The sequence below is a fragment of the Pseudorasbora parva genome, chromosome 22 (assembly GCF_024679245.1).
Source record: "Pseudorasbora parva isolate DD20220531a chromosome 22, ASM2467924v1, whole genome shotgun sequence".
Taxonomy (NCBI): domain Eukaryota; kingdom Metazoa; phylum Chordata; class Actinopteri; order Cypriniformes; family Gobionidae; genus Pseudorasbora; species Pseudorasbora parva.
The window spans coordinates 37,993,680-38,010,999 of record NC_090193.1 but is presented as its reverse complement, the minus strand read 5'-3'; the positions used below and the strand labels follow the sequence as shown (position 1 = coordinate 38,010,999).

The following is a 17,320-nucleotide window of genomic DNA, read 5'->3' as shown; positions in this document are numbered from 1 at the left end:
GACAGCACTCCAACCTACAAACTGCAAACTACACTCATAGTGTACACAGACATCAGATTATCACATCAGGAAATGGCACAAATAAACAACAATATGTTTAATGCACAAATGTTTCAAAGCTACTGAAAGCTTTCAGACATATTCAGACATATATCAAAATATAAAAGGATATACATATATGTGTGTGTGCAGTGTGTAAGTGTAATATATATTAGTGCTGTCAAATCGATTAATCGCATCCAAAATAAAAGTTTGTGTTTACATAATATATATATAAACAGACACATGCATGTATATAAGAAATATTTGTATGCATATATTATGTAGTGTGCAGTATATATAATATACTGTGTACAATTAGTATGTATATATAAATACAGACACATGCATGTAAATACTTGCATATATATATATGCATGCAAATATTTCTTATATACATGAATGAGTGTGTATATGTGTATATATATATATATATATATATATATATATATATATATATATATATATATATATATATATATATATATATATATACACTTTTTGATGACTCAACTATTTTTGTTAGCAACAGCCACAGATGCTAGCAGGTTTTTCCATTGACTTCCACACAGTTAGCCGGCTAGCAGGCCAAATCACAGATGACAGCTGAACAGACAGCACTAATATGACAGTTTTCTGTACCTCCACAGCTTGCCCGAGCTCCAGATCGAAGCCGACCACGCAGATGCAGTGGAGCCAGGTGGAGAAGCGGTCCCACGGCAGCAGTAACGGCTCCGGGTCCGGCTCTTCTACCGCTGGAGGCCCATCGACGGGCATTTCCTCCGCCGGAGAAACTCTCAGCGAGTCTTCCGGCTCCTCGATCTGATCTTCCAGTTCCCCAGACCCCTGAAAGGCCATGGTGATAGCCTCAGATCAGTCCAGGTGGGTTCGGACTCGGTTTATTGATGAAAACTGGAGGAACTTGAGCTGTAAATACAAACACGTCCAGGATGAACGGGGCGGAGCTTGCATGGAGAGCGTGCTAACGTCAGGAGTGAGCTCAAGATGTGTACGGGAGCGCGCACGCTGCCACAACGCTGGTGATAGATATTTGTGTAAATACTTTTTATTTTCAGAATTACATTTTACAATGTAAAGAATGCATTATGCAATTATTTATTTTATATTTTAAACAATATTACACTTTATAAATGACTTTAAATTATACATACATCATTTGGAAAATCATAAAATGTATTAATATTAATAGTTATTAATAATGTGACTATGTAATTCCTTGTTCTTGTGGTATTGATTTTGGTATCATCCAACTGTGTAAAAAAACCCACAATTAACTCAGAATTCAATCTTTGCATAATTATGTTTAATGTAATTTATTTAATCCAATAATTCAATTTTAGCTCAAATATGGTTTGTTTTTTGGCTTAAATATGGTTTTATAAGATTTATGAAGTTTGGGGCTGTATGTTTGGGGCACACTTGCACAAGCATAATATTTTTTAGTTTGTTATGTATTTAAAACTGTGGCCTGTATGTGGCACTTTAACATCTTATAATGTCTCATGTACACCATACCATTGTTTGAATGGAGATGTTCCAACGGTGATCACTTAATTACATCTTATGGGTCACATTATAAGAACCAAGACAAAGCAATTGGATTAGCCTGAGCGAGACATTAGAGTCAAATCAGCATGCTCTATTTGGTATGACAGATGTTCGGTGTAATTTAGTCCACAGTTTCCAAATCCAAACAGAGGGACTGGGGGACTGGGGGTGGGGTTAACTTTAAAACCCTCATCTCCTTTCTAAAACCATAATACTTTCCAGGGTTGATTTTGAACTCCATAATAAATAACTTGTACTTTTACTGGGAGGCTGGCACAAGAAGCACCGATTTTGTCAGTAAATGCATTTGTTGTGTGTCTGTTTTGAACTAGGTCAATTAATATTAAGTAAACATGCAATTTGCCATGTATGTTGGAACAGAGAGAGTGAGGGAAATGTGGCATTGTAGAATACACCTCACAAAGATGGTTTAGAATTAACCTTATATTCATAAAGCTTATGATACTTTTAATAATAATCTTTTTTTTAATAATCTAATATGGAGAAAAAATGTAATACGCAAATATATATATATATATATATATATATATATATATATATATATATATATACATATATATATATATATATATATACATATATATATATATACATGTATATATATATATATATATATATATATATATATATATATATATATATATATCCTATATATGTATAAATAAATACATATGGAAATAAATATAATAGCAGAATACAAATAAATGCAGAATAATAATAATAATAAAATAGATTATTGAGAATAAATAAACACTTTAAAAAATTAAAAAATAAATACAGAAAATAATAAATAAAGTGAAAAAAAGTAATAGCCTACAAAAAATAAAAAACTATAATTTAGGACTGCACTTCACAAAGATGGTTTAGAATTAACCTTATATTCATAAAGATTGTGATATTTTAATAAGATCTAATATGGAGACAAAAATGTAGGCTAATACAAAATAAAATAAAAATTATAAATTCAAAATGTGAAATGATAAATATAGTGAGAAAAGTAAAACAAAAAGGACTAAGTCAGGACTAAACTTAATTTAAATTGAATTGTTTTTGTGTCATCAAGTCATTTATTCGTATTTTTTACATTTATTTATTTATTTATTTTAATCATCGGGTCTCCGTACCATATATTTTCTTATGAAAAACGTCATCCTTTTCTCTCGAAACCACGGCCCCGCCCCTAGCAGCGCGTCATCACAGATCCCCCGCCCACTATCTCGGTGGTGCGCGAGCCCCGCGGCGGTTTGTGGCCGGTGTGTGTGTGTGTATCTCTTCGGGAGGACGACTTACTTCCAATTATCCCCTCTCACACAACGATTTTTCATCCCGTTTTTACCGTCCCCGGGAGCGGAGACCTCCATGGCTTAACGCGGAATCGTGTCACGGACTTTATTCGTTTACGAGTTTGTTTTTTGGGGGATTTTTCGCGTCTCTCTGCGAGCTAAGCTAGTTATCGAGCTCGCGAGCTAGTACGGGATTTACGTAAATTCTCCGCGTATTGAAGTTCCACAGACCCAACAATACATGGTTTCCCCGGATAAATCCACTCGGAGTTGATTATAAAGTGGCGGCTTGATACGAAGAAGATAAAGGGCCACCGTTACCTCAGCGAAGCTAACGAGCTAATATGAAGTTAGCCAGCTAACGCTCTCGTGTGCAAGAAAACACCCTCCGCGCGAGCGGTTTCTAATGCCTAATAGTGATTTTTTGACAGTTTAATGTTGGTTTAATTGGGGTTTTGTATTCATATTGAATGCCTGATCTGTCTAGGGGAGTGGTGGGTTGATGGTCTGTCTTGCATACTTCAGACAAACCCACTCACATTAATAATCTTCATTAGGGTTACATTAGTGCGTTTTGTGCCCTTTAATCTAGAATCTATCACTGCCATCTTAATCTAGAAACGGAAATGGACGGTCTTATTTTTGTGGGAGTACAGGTTAATTGATCCAACAGGTTATTGGACTGTTTATTGGTCAGGCCTATGGTTGTTAAAGGGGGTGAGGATGAATTGTGCAGGGAAAGAGGTGTAACAGCTCTAGTTGAGGACTGTCATCAGAAAATACAGATTTGTATGGAATTGGGCAGCTGTATTGGGTTTGGTTTGGCACCATGGGGGTCTCGGAAGGGGGCAAGAAGTCAAGTACATAGTGTCTAATTCTTGTTGACGTTATGTAGTCGGTTTAGTTGATTTTTTTCGTATTTACATGTGCATTGGTCTCCTGATAATTCATTAAAAAGAATTGGAGCAACAGGTCAGTCTGGATCAAGAAACACTGTCTTTCGTCTCTGGTTGGAGTAACACTCCCAAGCCATCCTCAATGCCTTCAGCGCTGGCAGTGTTCACCTGTCGCCCGAATTCACACCCGTTTCAGGAACGTCATGTCTACCTGGATGAGCCGGTCAAGATCGGGCGCTCCGTGGCCCGGTGTCGCCCTGCGCAGAATAACGCCACCTTCGACTGCAAGGTGCTGTCCAGGAATCACGCTCTGGTGTGGTTCGACCACAAGACGGGAAAGGTAAGTCAGGTGTTGTTCTTGCTTTTGCTTCAGGCAGAACAGGTCAGATCGGCTCGTAATTCAACTGCTTGTTTGACATGCAGATGAAAAATGATCCTCGAGCTGTCTTGATTTACTAAGATTTTTTTCAGTATCTGTCAGGTTGTCTACATTAGGATTATATGCATACACTGGTCCCCACCCACAAGTATTTAGACATTCTAAGACACAATTAAAGTCTGAATGTCATTGCATTAGATCGCAAAATATAATACAATGCGTTTTTCTTTTCCCAACTCTGAGAGTTTCCATTTTTGCTCATTGACTTAAAAATTACAAAAATATTTACGAAAATGACTAGGTATGCACATGCACGATGTGTGTGTGTGTGTGTATATATATATATATATATATATATATATATATATATATATATATATATATATATACACAAATAATCTCGGCTGATATATGTCCAATATATTACAGCTGATAAATAATGTATTATTTTCCTTATGACCCTTCAGATGCACACTGTTTGCCCTAACCCTATTTCTAATCACTTCAAAAAGGAAAATACAGTTCAGTGTAACATATTGTTTTGTCATAGGCTACATAAAATTATAACTGTGCGCTTGGGAGATGGCTTTTAGAGACTTTTGTTTTTGTAACCAGGCTCTCAAAAAATATATAAACATTTGGATTTAGATTTATTGGCCAATATATCAGCTATTGTCTTTCAAATATAAAGAATTATAGTATAGTTATCGGCCTAAAATTTCATATCGGTGCATCCTTAAAAATTACACAAAAATAAATTACAATTTTAAAATATATTTAAAAATGAAGACATAAATAAAGTTAAATTATTTCAATTTATTAATAACAAATATTACATTGAATTGCATGAATATTAATTAATTAATTTGAGTAGATTAGTCATCCTGTGACCCTTGTAAATTTGCTGAGGGCATCCCTAAAAATAAAAATAAAATAAAAATAAATGACAAAAAAATTCAAAATATATATAAAATTCAAAAATTAAATAGTTTATTTTAATTTATTAATAATAATATAAAAATTAATTGCATTCATAATTATACATTAATTTGAGTAACTAAATCATCCTGTGGTCCTTGGAAGTTTGCTGAGGGCCCCTATTAGGTCCAGGCTTTTAAAGCAGGTTAAAGCATGCCTAAATTAGTAAATTACACTTGATTTTGATACTTTTATCTACACTTTAAAAAATAATACCCTATATCTACTCAATAAAATTGTGGCAACAGATTACAAGCAATGTTATTAATTAAATTCAACAACACTTAAAAATTCAGTTAGAATTAATCAAATGAGCACATTAAAAATCAACCATTCAAAATGAGTAACTGCAAACATCACACAAAATAATTAAGTAAAATTTAAACAAAAATATTGGTTTTCTTGGACAAAACCCTGACTTTAATAATGGATACTACTTATTGGAATTATTTTGATTTAACACAATTTAAGTTGGTATTATTATTTTTAATGAGTGGATTAATTAAAATCATTTAATTAAATCTGATTGCAGGTATGAATAACAGACAGACATCAAAGATGAATTACAAACTCATTTTATTGCCAACAAGTCACAAATTTTGTATTCTCAGTGTGAACTTTACCATCAGAACTGCAACTTCAAGGCCTATGAGAACTTCCAAGCATTCGATAACAATTCCAGTGTCATTTGGACTGTCACTTTTAGCTCCTGTCCTGGTCACAATTACTGCCATCACGAGCTGTTCAATTCCTGACTGTTCTTCATTTTCCTGCAATCATAAACAGCAGTGAGACTCATAACCTAAGAAATACTGATTAAAAGAGAAAATCTGGAACTCTATTTTTATCTTATAATACTGATCAAACAAGTTAAGTCCAGTCAACATTATTATGGTTAAGTAACCAACAATAATTTATTTAAATTCACACATTTGGTATATTGAAATTAAGTTTGCATACCTTGAATTCTTTGATGAGATCTCCTGTACGTTCCCCAAGGAATTCTGCCATGCAGCGGATGACCACCTCTCGTCATATCAACAGAACAATGTTCATCCTAAAAGAAAGAAATTAATTAATGATATCTCCTCTAAGGACCGTGACATTTACCAAACATGCTCTAAACAGTGCCAATAGCATAGCAACACCCTGGACAAGCAATAAAAATCAACAGCACATTTTAGATATGTTAAATATGTGAAAAATAATGCTTTTTCCTTTAAAATTTACTGAAGAAAACCAGATTAAAGGGTTAGTTCACACAAAATAAAATTTCATGTACTCACCCACGTCATCCCAGACCCATTTTTTGATTAAATCTCATCCACACATAGGCAGCAACGACATTGCACCTTTAAGGTCCTATAGGCCCCTATATATTAAAAATGACATTCATATTACATCAAGTAGACAACTTGGACAATTTACAACAGCTTTTTCGAAAATAAATTACATAATAGTCCTTACCTTTGTCAGAAATGAGTCTGCATCGAGGAACTCCAGTGCATGTGTGCCTCGTGCTGTGAGCTGCATTAAGCATGCGTTTTAACAGGAAATGCTTCTAAATTGAAAACAGCTCATTTGTGTCATGCTGGATTAATTCAATATTCTCTCGAGTTGAAATTATTCAAAAATAATAGCTAAATCCTTAACAACCACATTTAGTAGATTTTATTCCAGTGATTTTTAAATAATTTCAATGCAAAAAACTGTCAAAAAAACAAGAAATTAATTTTGTTAAATAAAGTTTACATATTAAATTTAATGAAATCTACAAACCCACAGATTGACTTTTTACAGTGTACTGCGTTGACATTCATACATTTGTCCAAGGTGACTTGAGTGCCCAGATAATTTGATGTATAACATTTGTGAGTTTTTTTTATTAATTATCTATAGCCGAGGTGCCCATACTTTTTTACTGTGATTGTTTGATTTATATCTAATATAATTGGTCACTTGTGGGTCCTAGTTTTGGGCATCTAATTGTGATGTTCATGTGAGATTAGATGGACTTCTTTGGACGTGGGGTGAGTGGACATACTTTAAAGTTAAATTCTCCATCCCAATTTCAGTGTCCAGTGTTCAAGTCTCTGCATTGTCTTGTACCTGGACTTTAAAGTGGACTCGAACCTTTTATACATTACATTCACATCCTTTATGAATCGAAACAATTAATATAGTAAATAATATTTATTTATTAATATTATCCCAAGACTGCTGCCAAAGAAAAGGCAATGAATAGGCTTCATCACAGTCACGTTGACCCCATACCATCTCTCGTGAAAGGCGACAGAGCATTTTTACAGCAACAGATGAACTCTTTTGAGACCGTCATGTGTAAGATTGCTGGTCTGTGTCTGGTAAACAGGAGTCAAACATTGCTGTGGCATTTCTATGCTGATGTGTTGATGTTGAAAATCTAAAATTATGTCTCTTAAATCAGGTTTGGCTTGTGAAATTGGGGTTTTTAGCTGCCCGGTACATGCATTTGGCCGTGTGTCTACCAAAGCGCTTTTTCACGCTGCTGGCTGGCGTTTTCAATTAGAGCGCCGAGTTTTTAGAACGCCTGTAGCAATGAGGCGTTGAGCGAGTATTTCACGCTCAAGCGCTGAGCGCTCGGCGTTTTTAACTGGTCGCCGAGAGTTGAAGCATGTTCAACTTTGAGTAAAATGCAGCGCTTATCACTGTCACTTCACCCAGCTGTCCAATCACAGTGGAGGAGGGGCGGGACAAATACAACACAGACCAACTGCCACATTCTGCGTGTCGTCATCAGATGACAACAAGCAATAATAATGATTTGAAACAAATGCCAGAGCAAATACTTTACATTGTATCTGCAATTTTATATAGAATCAATACAGGAACAAACTACCTGTGAAATTAGAAAGACCTCCGCGGATTTTCCGTATCATAACAACAAGCAAGTCTCAACTGAGGAGAAAAAACGCTGCCTGCAAAAAACGCTCTCAAGCGCTTCAGCCTGGCGTTTTCAGCTGAGCGCCTAGCGTTTTCAGCCGGCTAAAATGCTTTGGTGGACACACGGCCTTAGTGTGGCTCTCACAGCGTCATGTCTGAATGGAAGTGTAAAATAATCCTGTTGAAAGCAGAACATATTCTATCCAGGAATGTGCTCTTAGTTCGTGTTTTAGTTTAATGCTGGTAATTCACTGTGTTCTACTTTGAGATGACACATTTTGACATTGAAAGTGCACATAACTTGTTTTGCCCCTTAGGCAAGCTTATCGTCACTTTCAGAATATCTCCAGCACACTGCAGTGGTTCTCTTTGGGTGGCTAAAGAAAGATTTTGTGACTGTTTAATGTAAGTAGGGCCGGGCGATCACACGACTTAACAGTGTTGAGATCCAGTGAGAAGCACTTTAATTCAGGGAAAAAACGAATATCTCTGTGATTTAAACTTGATGAAACAGCACTGACATTCTCAATAGCATTGACAAACATCATGTGACATGAACGATCTAGTTAGAGGGCTTTTCAATTTACAAATAACCATCATTTACCATGGATTTACAGTAGTTGCTGGGCCACATTGTACAACGGCCCACCGGAAAAACTCCCGGTGCTCAAGATGGCCAGTCCTCCCCTGAACTGCACTGGCAGAAACATGGTATCTAATTCATATAGAATTTAGACATGTATTAAAGGATTAATGGAATATAATTACAGTATTTTTGTTTGTCAAAGAGGGGGTTGATTATGAGTTCATCTTTTTAACTATAATTGGTGTGTAATTTTGCTCTTTGAGCATAAACAACATCTGCAAAGTTATGACACTCAAAGTTCAAAGCAAAGGGAGAGATTAATTTCTTTCAGAAATCGCTTTTTAAGAACTACAACAAACGTCTGGCAGGGACTAAAACAAGCTTATTCACGGGTTAGTGACATCACTAACCATAACATTTAAATAAACCCCGCCCCCCAGGGACACAAAACAAAGGCCACGTTGAGAAGAACAAGAGTTGTTGTACTCAAGCACATTAGGGAGGCGCTTAAGCTGTCATCCGTCTTTCACATTTATTGATACAGTACGAACACAAATGCAATAGCGTGACATAAGGCAAGAGGAAGGCAAGACATAAGGCAAGAGAAGTTATAACCGTAATTAAACTAAACTATACCTGTTCTTAGGGGCTGGGCTATATGGCCCAAAAAAAAAAAAATCCCCGATTTTTTTACCAAAAATTTTGATTTACGATTTTAATCGATATTTTTTATTTTATTTTTTTCCTCCTCCTACTTAAAATCAATCTGCAAATGACAAAGAAATTGTTCAAAACAAGTTTTAACTTTATTTTGTTTAAGTAAAATATTTGCGGCTTGGTAGAAGTGCCTACCTGGGGTGAAAAACATTCAGCATGTGAATAACCCAGACCATTCCACAGTATAAATGGCCACCATATCTTTTGCAATATACAGTATACATATCAAAGGTTTATTAATTGATATGCAGATAAAATTAACTTTTATTAACAACAGTAATGTGCAAAGAAAGTATTGGGAAAATTTAAATGTTATGCTCTTATGAAATATAGATCGTTCTTCAATAGTCTCACACTGAACTGACAGACAGCTTCAAGTGATTATTAAAGGACTCTTTACTTTACTTACAATTTGAAGAAAAGTTTAGTTTTTCCTGAGAATTTTTGACTTCGTACTTTTCTCCATATATTAGGGAGTGGAAATGTCTAATAAATCAATACGTGCTCTTCTGCTGGTGGGCATTTTTAATAATCTTAATCTTTTTTTTAAAAAAATGCTTGTTTGCCACAAAATGGATTACACATAAAAATTAAAAATAAATACAATTCTTGTAAGACCCCTTTAAACTTAATCACATTAAAAATAACATTAAAATGGGATATTTAGAGCTTTAGTGCTTGAATTTAAATCTCAAAAGGTTGTACGAATCCTGAGATAAATAATGACAACAACAACAATAAATCCATGTGGTGTTACTACAGTAAATCATGGTGAACGTTGGTGATTTGTGACTGAAACCCCTGACCTTCGCTCAGCTCTGTTTGATCTGATATCTGTGGTTTATAACAGAATTCTTATAACAGAATCGCTTCCACTAGATCTTGCAGTAGCGATGTCATTAATTCTATGGTGAATTTAAACGCTCTCTCTCTGGATCTCCAGCGCTGTGTATCGTGTCCGTCACGAGATCGGCCCGTGTATGAGCTCGCGCTGCGTTCATTGTCCGGCAGCTCAAATGAGTCGTGCGGTTCCGTTCAGACATCAAAAACACTTTGCAGCGGGGTATTGTTAATTGTTCTGTGAAAAACTGAACCAATTACGAATGACACTGTATGTTGTTAGACGCGATCCTTGTTGTTTGTGTATCTCTGTGGCAAACGCGCGCGGGGAGGGCTGAACCATTACGGGATCCCAGAGGGGAGCGTTGGCAGATTTTAAAGAGAAAACCGATTTTCATTCACAAAGATCGACGTTAACTACAACCTCAAATTAATGGATAAAATCGATTTATCGCCCAGCCCTACCTGTTCTCTCTTCATGCAGCAGATATTCTCTGGCTCTGAGCATCTTACAACTGTTCGCACACGAGGGAGATAATCATGGCAGAATATGCTAATCAATGACTTGAAGATTGTTAATGCATAAATTCATCAACCAACCATTCAGAAACGCCCGGTCTCGTTCTATATGTTGTCACTTCTTTTTGAGTCTCTCTATCATTATCTGACTTCGGTTTAAATATAAAAGGCTGAACATTTTCTGACATTTTCAGTTTGTGTCCGAAAGGGGACCGGAAGCAGAAGCTAATTTTTAATAAAAGGGACGCACAAAAACGCAGTGTTTTTGCTCACCCTTTGGGACAATTTTAACATGCTATAAAAATTATTAGTGGGGTATTTTGAGCTAAAACTTCACATACACATTCAGGGGACAATAGAGACTTATTTTACATCTTGGAAAAAGGTGCATTATAGGACCCCTTTCAAAGGGATAGTTCACCCAAAAATGAGAATTTGGTGTTTATCTGCTGACCCCCAGGGCATCCAAGTTGTAGGTGTGTTTGTTTCTTCAGTAGAACACAAATGAAGATTTTTAACTCAACCGTTGCTGTATAATGCATGTCAATGGAGTGTATTTCTATGACAGAAAAAAACACAGACATACAAATCAATAATAAACCCTGTGGCTCATGACGACACATTGATGTCTTAAGACACGAAAGCCAAACAGTATTTATAATTTTTTACCTCATATCAGACAAATCTCATTTAGTTTTCCCAGCGCCATTACTTCCATCGAAGAAGGTCAAGATCCCAGTGCGATCATAGATCTCTCGCTCTCGCTCTCGCTCTCTCGCTCTCTCCATTGACATGCATTATACGAGCAAAGGATGAGTTAAAAATCTTCATTTGTGTTCTACTGAAGAAACAAACACACCTACATCTTGGATGCCCTGGGGGTCAGCAGATAAACATCACTTTTTCATTTTTGGGTGAACTATCCCTTTAAGCCATTTCATTTATGCATTTGTATGAAATCATGATATAAAAGTATGAGACTATGGAGTCCATCTAACTTAAACAGTCAGAATATTTAAAATTTACCCATATAAGGTGGTTTAAATATTTATGGATTTGTTTTTGTTAATAAACATAAATTTACATCTATATTCTAACTCAAGCTACTGTCAAATGTGCATTAACTCATGCATAATTTGATGTGGAAAAAATATTTTATCATTATAAATGTTTTGAATATTTGGCCTCAGATTTGTGACATGTTTACCTGTTTGGTAAGTTTTCTTCAATAAAGAGTATTTTAAAACCGGTTAACTGAAGCAAAAAATCTGCCTTTGATAGAAAAGAAAAAAAATCAACATTTATTGTAATAATTATCAATATCTACTGATATGACATTTTACCATGATATTTTTTTTTTGGCCATATCGCCCAGCCCTGAATGTAAGGCTATCTTTATCAGTTAGTACAGTTTGCATGTGTAAAGAGGTCTTCTGTACGTCTGGCAGTGTGTAGGTGTGTTTTGCCTGTAAAGAGGAAGTGTTTGATGCAGTGAAGATTTTCCGCCATCATTCTCGGGGATCATTTCTCAGTGGTTGTGAAATAATTGCAGCTATGGTTGCTAACTTCAGTCATGTAGATTAAGGTGTGGTGTTTGAATTAAGGGAGTGCTGCACGCTACCACACGAGGTAAGGCAATTAACCCTTCACAAACAGCATTTGCTTTTACTGAAAGAGAACATTTAATCAGCTAATATGATTATTGAAAAGAACCGCAGGCTTTGATGTTGTAAATACAGCACAAAATTAATTTTATTTTGCAGCCGCGAACCTTACTTGAACCCAAAGGTGATATGAGGAAATTCTTATAACGTGATTTGTAACAGCATATATTCCAATATAGTTGTTTTAGACTTCATCTCATTTTATTTTACTAATATGTTAATGCATAAGTAACATTTCAGCTCACCTCAAACATCATAAACTGTTTGAAACCATGTTTCTTAGTTACAGCAGTGAGATGCATTGTTGTTATGGTATTATATGAATTGCTATTTCTGCACCTTAGAGAACTAGATACACTCCTGCATTTACATTTCTTTGTTATTCCCAAAACTTAACAGTGTCATATTAGAAGTGGATGCCATTTCATCATCATTTGTCATATGTAGTTTATTATTAACTTTTTGCTATTACTTGGCTGGCAATCATTGAGATACTACTTTTGCTGAGCTTTTTTCCTACCTTAATCCATTTAACAACGGGGTCTAAATTGCTTAGATTTTATCAGCTGATTCTTGTTATTGACAGTGTAAAGAAAGTGAATCCTAATACCATCCATTTCCTCTTTGGGATGGGGTGTCCACATCAGCGCAGGAATGACCTGAAGCTCCTTTTGGCAAAGTCTCTTGTCGGAAAGAGGTGCCAAAATGAATCTAAACTGGGCCATCCAATTGTTGGCATAATGTGAAATAGGGCCAATATCACCACCTGTCCACTAGCTTTGTGAGGCAGTGTAATACAAATGTAGGCATTGCTGAAAAGTTGGCAATTACAACTGTGTGCCTGAGAATGTGGTTTATATTTATAGACATCAATCAGAGCTGCACAGCCGCTAATAGAGTGTCTGGATGACTGCGCTTAGGTCTGACACTGCTATTTCTTCTAATGGATATGACAAAATGACACCCATGAGATGAAGCCAGTGTGTTTCCAAGATACACTGTCCTGCCAGACTCTGGGCTGTCATCCTTTCCAAATGTCCATGTTCTGGTTAGATCCATTTTTAATTAATGTAATTCACTTTTCATTATGTTTTCCTTCCTGATTTGAGTTTTTGAATGCCCAGATTTGATTTGATCTCCTTGTGTTGTGTTCAATGGATCATAACTTTGCTTTCCATTTATTACTTGAAGCACACTTTAAAGCTGCTGTCTGTAACTTTTTTTGTGTTAAAGATTTATAAAAAATTATATAATGAGTGTGCAACATTAATCCATTTTCCAAACCGAGTTTTTGTCTTATGGGTCCTGCACACTGTGCGATTTTTTTTAAAATCCTTTGCGAATGTCCCTTGTCAGACTGTACGAACATGATCCCTGATGTAAGCCGTGTCACACTGTAAGATCTCAGTTGTCATTAATGTCAGACTGCACGATAGTGAAGGCGTGCTAAAAACGGACGCGCGCAAGAAAACTCACCCGGAGTTTCATATCATCAATGAATGACGCGTTGGGTGACAGTGAGCTGCATTACACGCGGGACTGAAATGCTGGCTACAAATAAATTTCTAGCTCTCGTTTTGGTCATAGTTTGTCTTGAAAAACCGAGATATTTGACTGTTGTCGTAGGAGGAGTCACACTGCAGGATTCTGTGCCAAATCTTCTGACACTGCCAAAATTTCGTCTGAGGTAAAATTTGATCGCAGCGCTCATTAATCGGCTGCCGGTGAACATGTCAAACTAACGACCAAAGACCTCAGATTTTAGCCTAGGATCAGAGGAATCTTTTAGGATTTGCTAAATTTGTCTCAGACAGCCAAATCGTGGGCAAAATCACACATTGTGCACCCGGCTTTACCCTGAATCATTATGATACACTCATATAATAAGTGTTTATATTGGCACTTTTTCAGGCCAGACTGGTAGGTACCACTGCGGAGGAGCACGGTCCTTGCTTGACTCGCCATAGACATAAACAGAGAAAAGTAGCTCCGGCTACAATGTTCTTCCTCAAGTCGAATGCAGTTCTGTTTAATAACCGCTAGAGCGCAAAAGGTTATGGACTGCAGCTTTAAGTACTGCATGCCACATCAAAAACTACTTGCCTAACTAATAAAGTTTAAACATTATTAAAGGCAAGTGAGCAGTCAGTAAAAAATAAGAACAAGTACACTAATTATAAGCATAGATAAATACAATATAACAAAATTACAAATTAAGTAAAATCAAACTAGTATTAATTTCAGGTACAGAAATTGAATGATTAAATGTAAAATAACACTAGTGACTATTGTGTTCACTGTATAAATTTACTATAGATTAATCTTTGTTAAAGCTGTTTTGTTGCTTGATTATCAGTATAAACAACATTTATTGGCTAATAAGACTTAATGCACGTATCTAATATAATGATACACATCTGATTTCTTTCTCAACTCTTTACGTTCACTTAAGACTTAGCCAACCGCGTTTATGAGTACTTGCAGAGACGTTTTTTTTTGTTCATAATTGTGTGTATGGGTCCAGCTAAGTGCAAGGAGATGTGAAAGAGTAATTGTGTGAGTAAAAAAAAGAGGAAAGCGTGCAAGTATCCAATTAAATTTTCTTTTACTTCATTGAGAGCTATGTGCTAGATCCATTTGAATATGTAAAATGAATTTGACCATGGTAATGAGGATACCACTATACATACATTGCCATCATGACTTGCATCTGTGCAAGAGTTTAGTGTAGATCGGTATGGATAGTCAATGAAGTCATGGCTGTCTGTTATCTGGTTATTGGTATCACTAGGTTTGTTATTTTTAGGTGATCCTTAGTATCCGTATATAAATAATCAAATGTAAATATTACCATCTACTCAAAGTCTAAATTTATAAAAGCCTTTTGAAATACTTGTACCTGACAACTCTATAAATATCAGCTAGTCTTGTGGATTTAAATTGTTCATGCATCATAATTAGGTTTTTACATTTGTTTGATTGTCCCTCTTTGCTTGTCTTTATCTGATGCCATGGAAACGGCAGAGTAGAGTTCATCCATGTGATGTGGGTTTAACATCACTGATCAATTATTCATTGCTTGAAAAAAGTCATTTTCATGTATGCTAACTCGGACTGATCTCATGAAATGGCGTATGTATGACATGCCAATTTGTATGCCATTTTGGTGTGCAATGAAGACGCATAATGGTTTTTTAGCGTGTTTATCTCACACACACACACACACACACACACACACACACACACACACACACACACACACAAAGCTCCTAAACCTACCCATCACAAGAAACATTCTGCATGTTTACATTTTCAAAAAAACATAATATAAAACAATAACACACACACATATTCAGACACATTTTGAACACCTATCTCAAACTCTTCCCTAAACCTACCCATTTGTGTATTATAAAAAAAACAGGATATAACAGGCGGGTACGACTGCAGGCACAATTTATTTATAAAGTACAAATATTCCAAGTGTTCTGAGGCCAAACGATTGATTGCTGTGAAGAAAATCCCCGAAAGCGATCAGAACGTTGAGTCTATCCGCCAAAGATAAATTATAAAATTTCAAATATTGCCCCCGGAAGAAACGTCAGGTCAGCTTTGACAGCATTGGCTCTCGTGTGTCTCGTGACCGATCGCGTCATTCTAAACTTGTCGTGACGTGTGTATCATTTGAATCAGAAATATGAACGAGTGCGAGCGTTCTGTTCACAAAGAGGCGCGATCATCATTTCAATGATGAAAACATTCAAATCAACTCTGTTCTTCACATGGAGATATCGTATGACTTCAGAAGACTTGGAATTCAACATGAGTTAATACTTTTATACAGTTTTTTGGTCCGTTTTCGCAATAATTACATGTGACCGTACCTTTATTTTGCCTGTTACGTGTTTTACATTGTTGAGAATGGGTAGGTTTAGGGTAGGAGTGGAGTTAGTTGCTCAAAAATATAAAATTAGGATATAAATATTAATTCACAAGAGAAAAGGTTGGCAGGATCACACAGCGTAGACATACACGCGGATATGATGGTTTGTTTAGGCGTAGACATACACGCGGAATCACACGCCGTAAACATACTCGCGGATAGCTCAAATGCGTACAGATCACACACCACTTGGCTTTAGAAAGTGCCGTGTATGTTTTTGCAGAGTCATGATGTCATGTTGGCTAACTAGACATTGTCATATGCTCTGGTATGCGATATATTTATTAAGGGTTGATCTTAAATCTCTTGGTTTCATTAAATTGTTTCTCTCCATTAGTCTGTGTGTTGTTTATCATCTCTGTTGTTGTTCATGTGCCTTTAGCATTTTTAGCTGCTGGCAGTTGCATATTTTCTGTCAAAGTGTGAGTTCTGTTGTCGTGTCTTAAAATAGTCTGATGCCATTTGCACCCCGTTTTTAAAGTCTGCTGTTATTATAGGCAGCACCAAGTCGAGGACAGCTGGCCAGCAGCTGATTTTAGCTATCGGAGCCCCCTCCTTCCTAATATGAACTCGCCCCGTGGGGCAACCCACACCCTAGATCTTGAGCAGCTTTATAGGACACTGTCTCACTTCTCAACAGCGTTCCTGCAACTGGCTATATGTCAGAAAATTCTGATATTATAAAAATGTACACATTATTGGCAAAAGTTTTGGGATGCCTGCCTTTACATGCACATTAACCGTAATGACATCCCATTCTTAATCCGTAGGGTTTAATATGTAGTTGGTGCACCCTTTGCAGCTATAACAGCTTCAGCTCTTCTGGGAAGGCTTTCCTCAAGGTTTAGGAGTGTGTTTATGGGAATCTTTGACCATTCTTCTAGAAGCCCATTTGTGAAATCAGGCACTGATGTTGGACGAGAAGGCCTGGCTCTCAGTCTCCGCTCTAATTCATCCCAAAGCT

The 17,320-nt window shown here is 36.2% G+C and overlaps 2 protein-coding genes across 6 annotated transcripts in view; one reads left to right on the top strand and one right to left on the bottom strand.

Moving 5' to 3' along the window:
• Nucleotides 1-1,030, bottom strand: part of dennd6aa (DENN/MADD domain containing 6Aa) — a 35,711-nt gene extending 34,681 nt beyond the window's left edge. The window contains exon 1 of the mRNA XM_067431369.1: nucleotides 682-1,030. Coding sequence (XP_067287470.1) covers nucleotides 682-897 — 216 coding nt within the window. The 5' untranslated portion in view covers nucleotides 898-1,030. The remainder of the gene's footprint in view (nucleotides 1-681) is intronic.
• A 1,811-nt stretch (nucleotides 1,031-2,841) lies between these two features.
• slmapa (sarcolemma associated protein a) overlaps nucleotides 2,842-17,320 on the top strand; it is an 88,563-nt gene continuing 74,084 nt past the window's right edge. For all 5 annotated transcript variants that reach the window (XM_067432348.1, XM_067432346.1, XM_067432347.1 and 2 more), the window contains exon 1: nucleotides 2,842-4,148. In XM_067432348.1, the coding sequence (XP_067288449.1) occupies nucleotides 3,951-4,148 (198 nt within the window). In that variant the 5' untranslated portion in view covers nucleotides 2,842-3,950. The remainder of the gene's footprint in view (nucleotides 4,149-17,320) is intronic.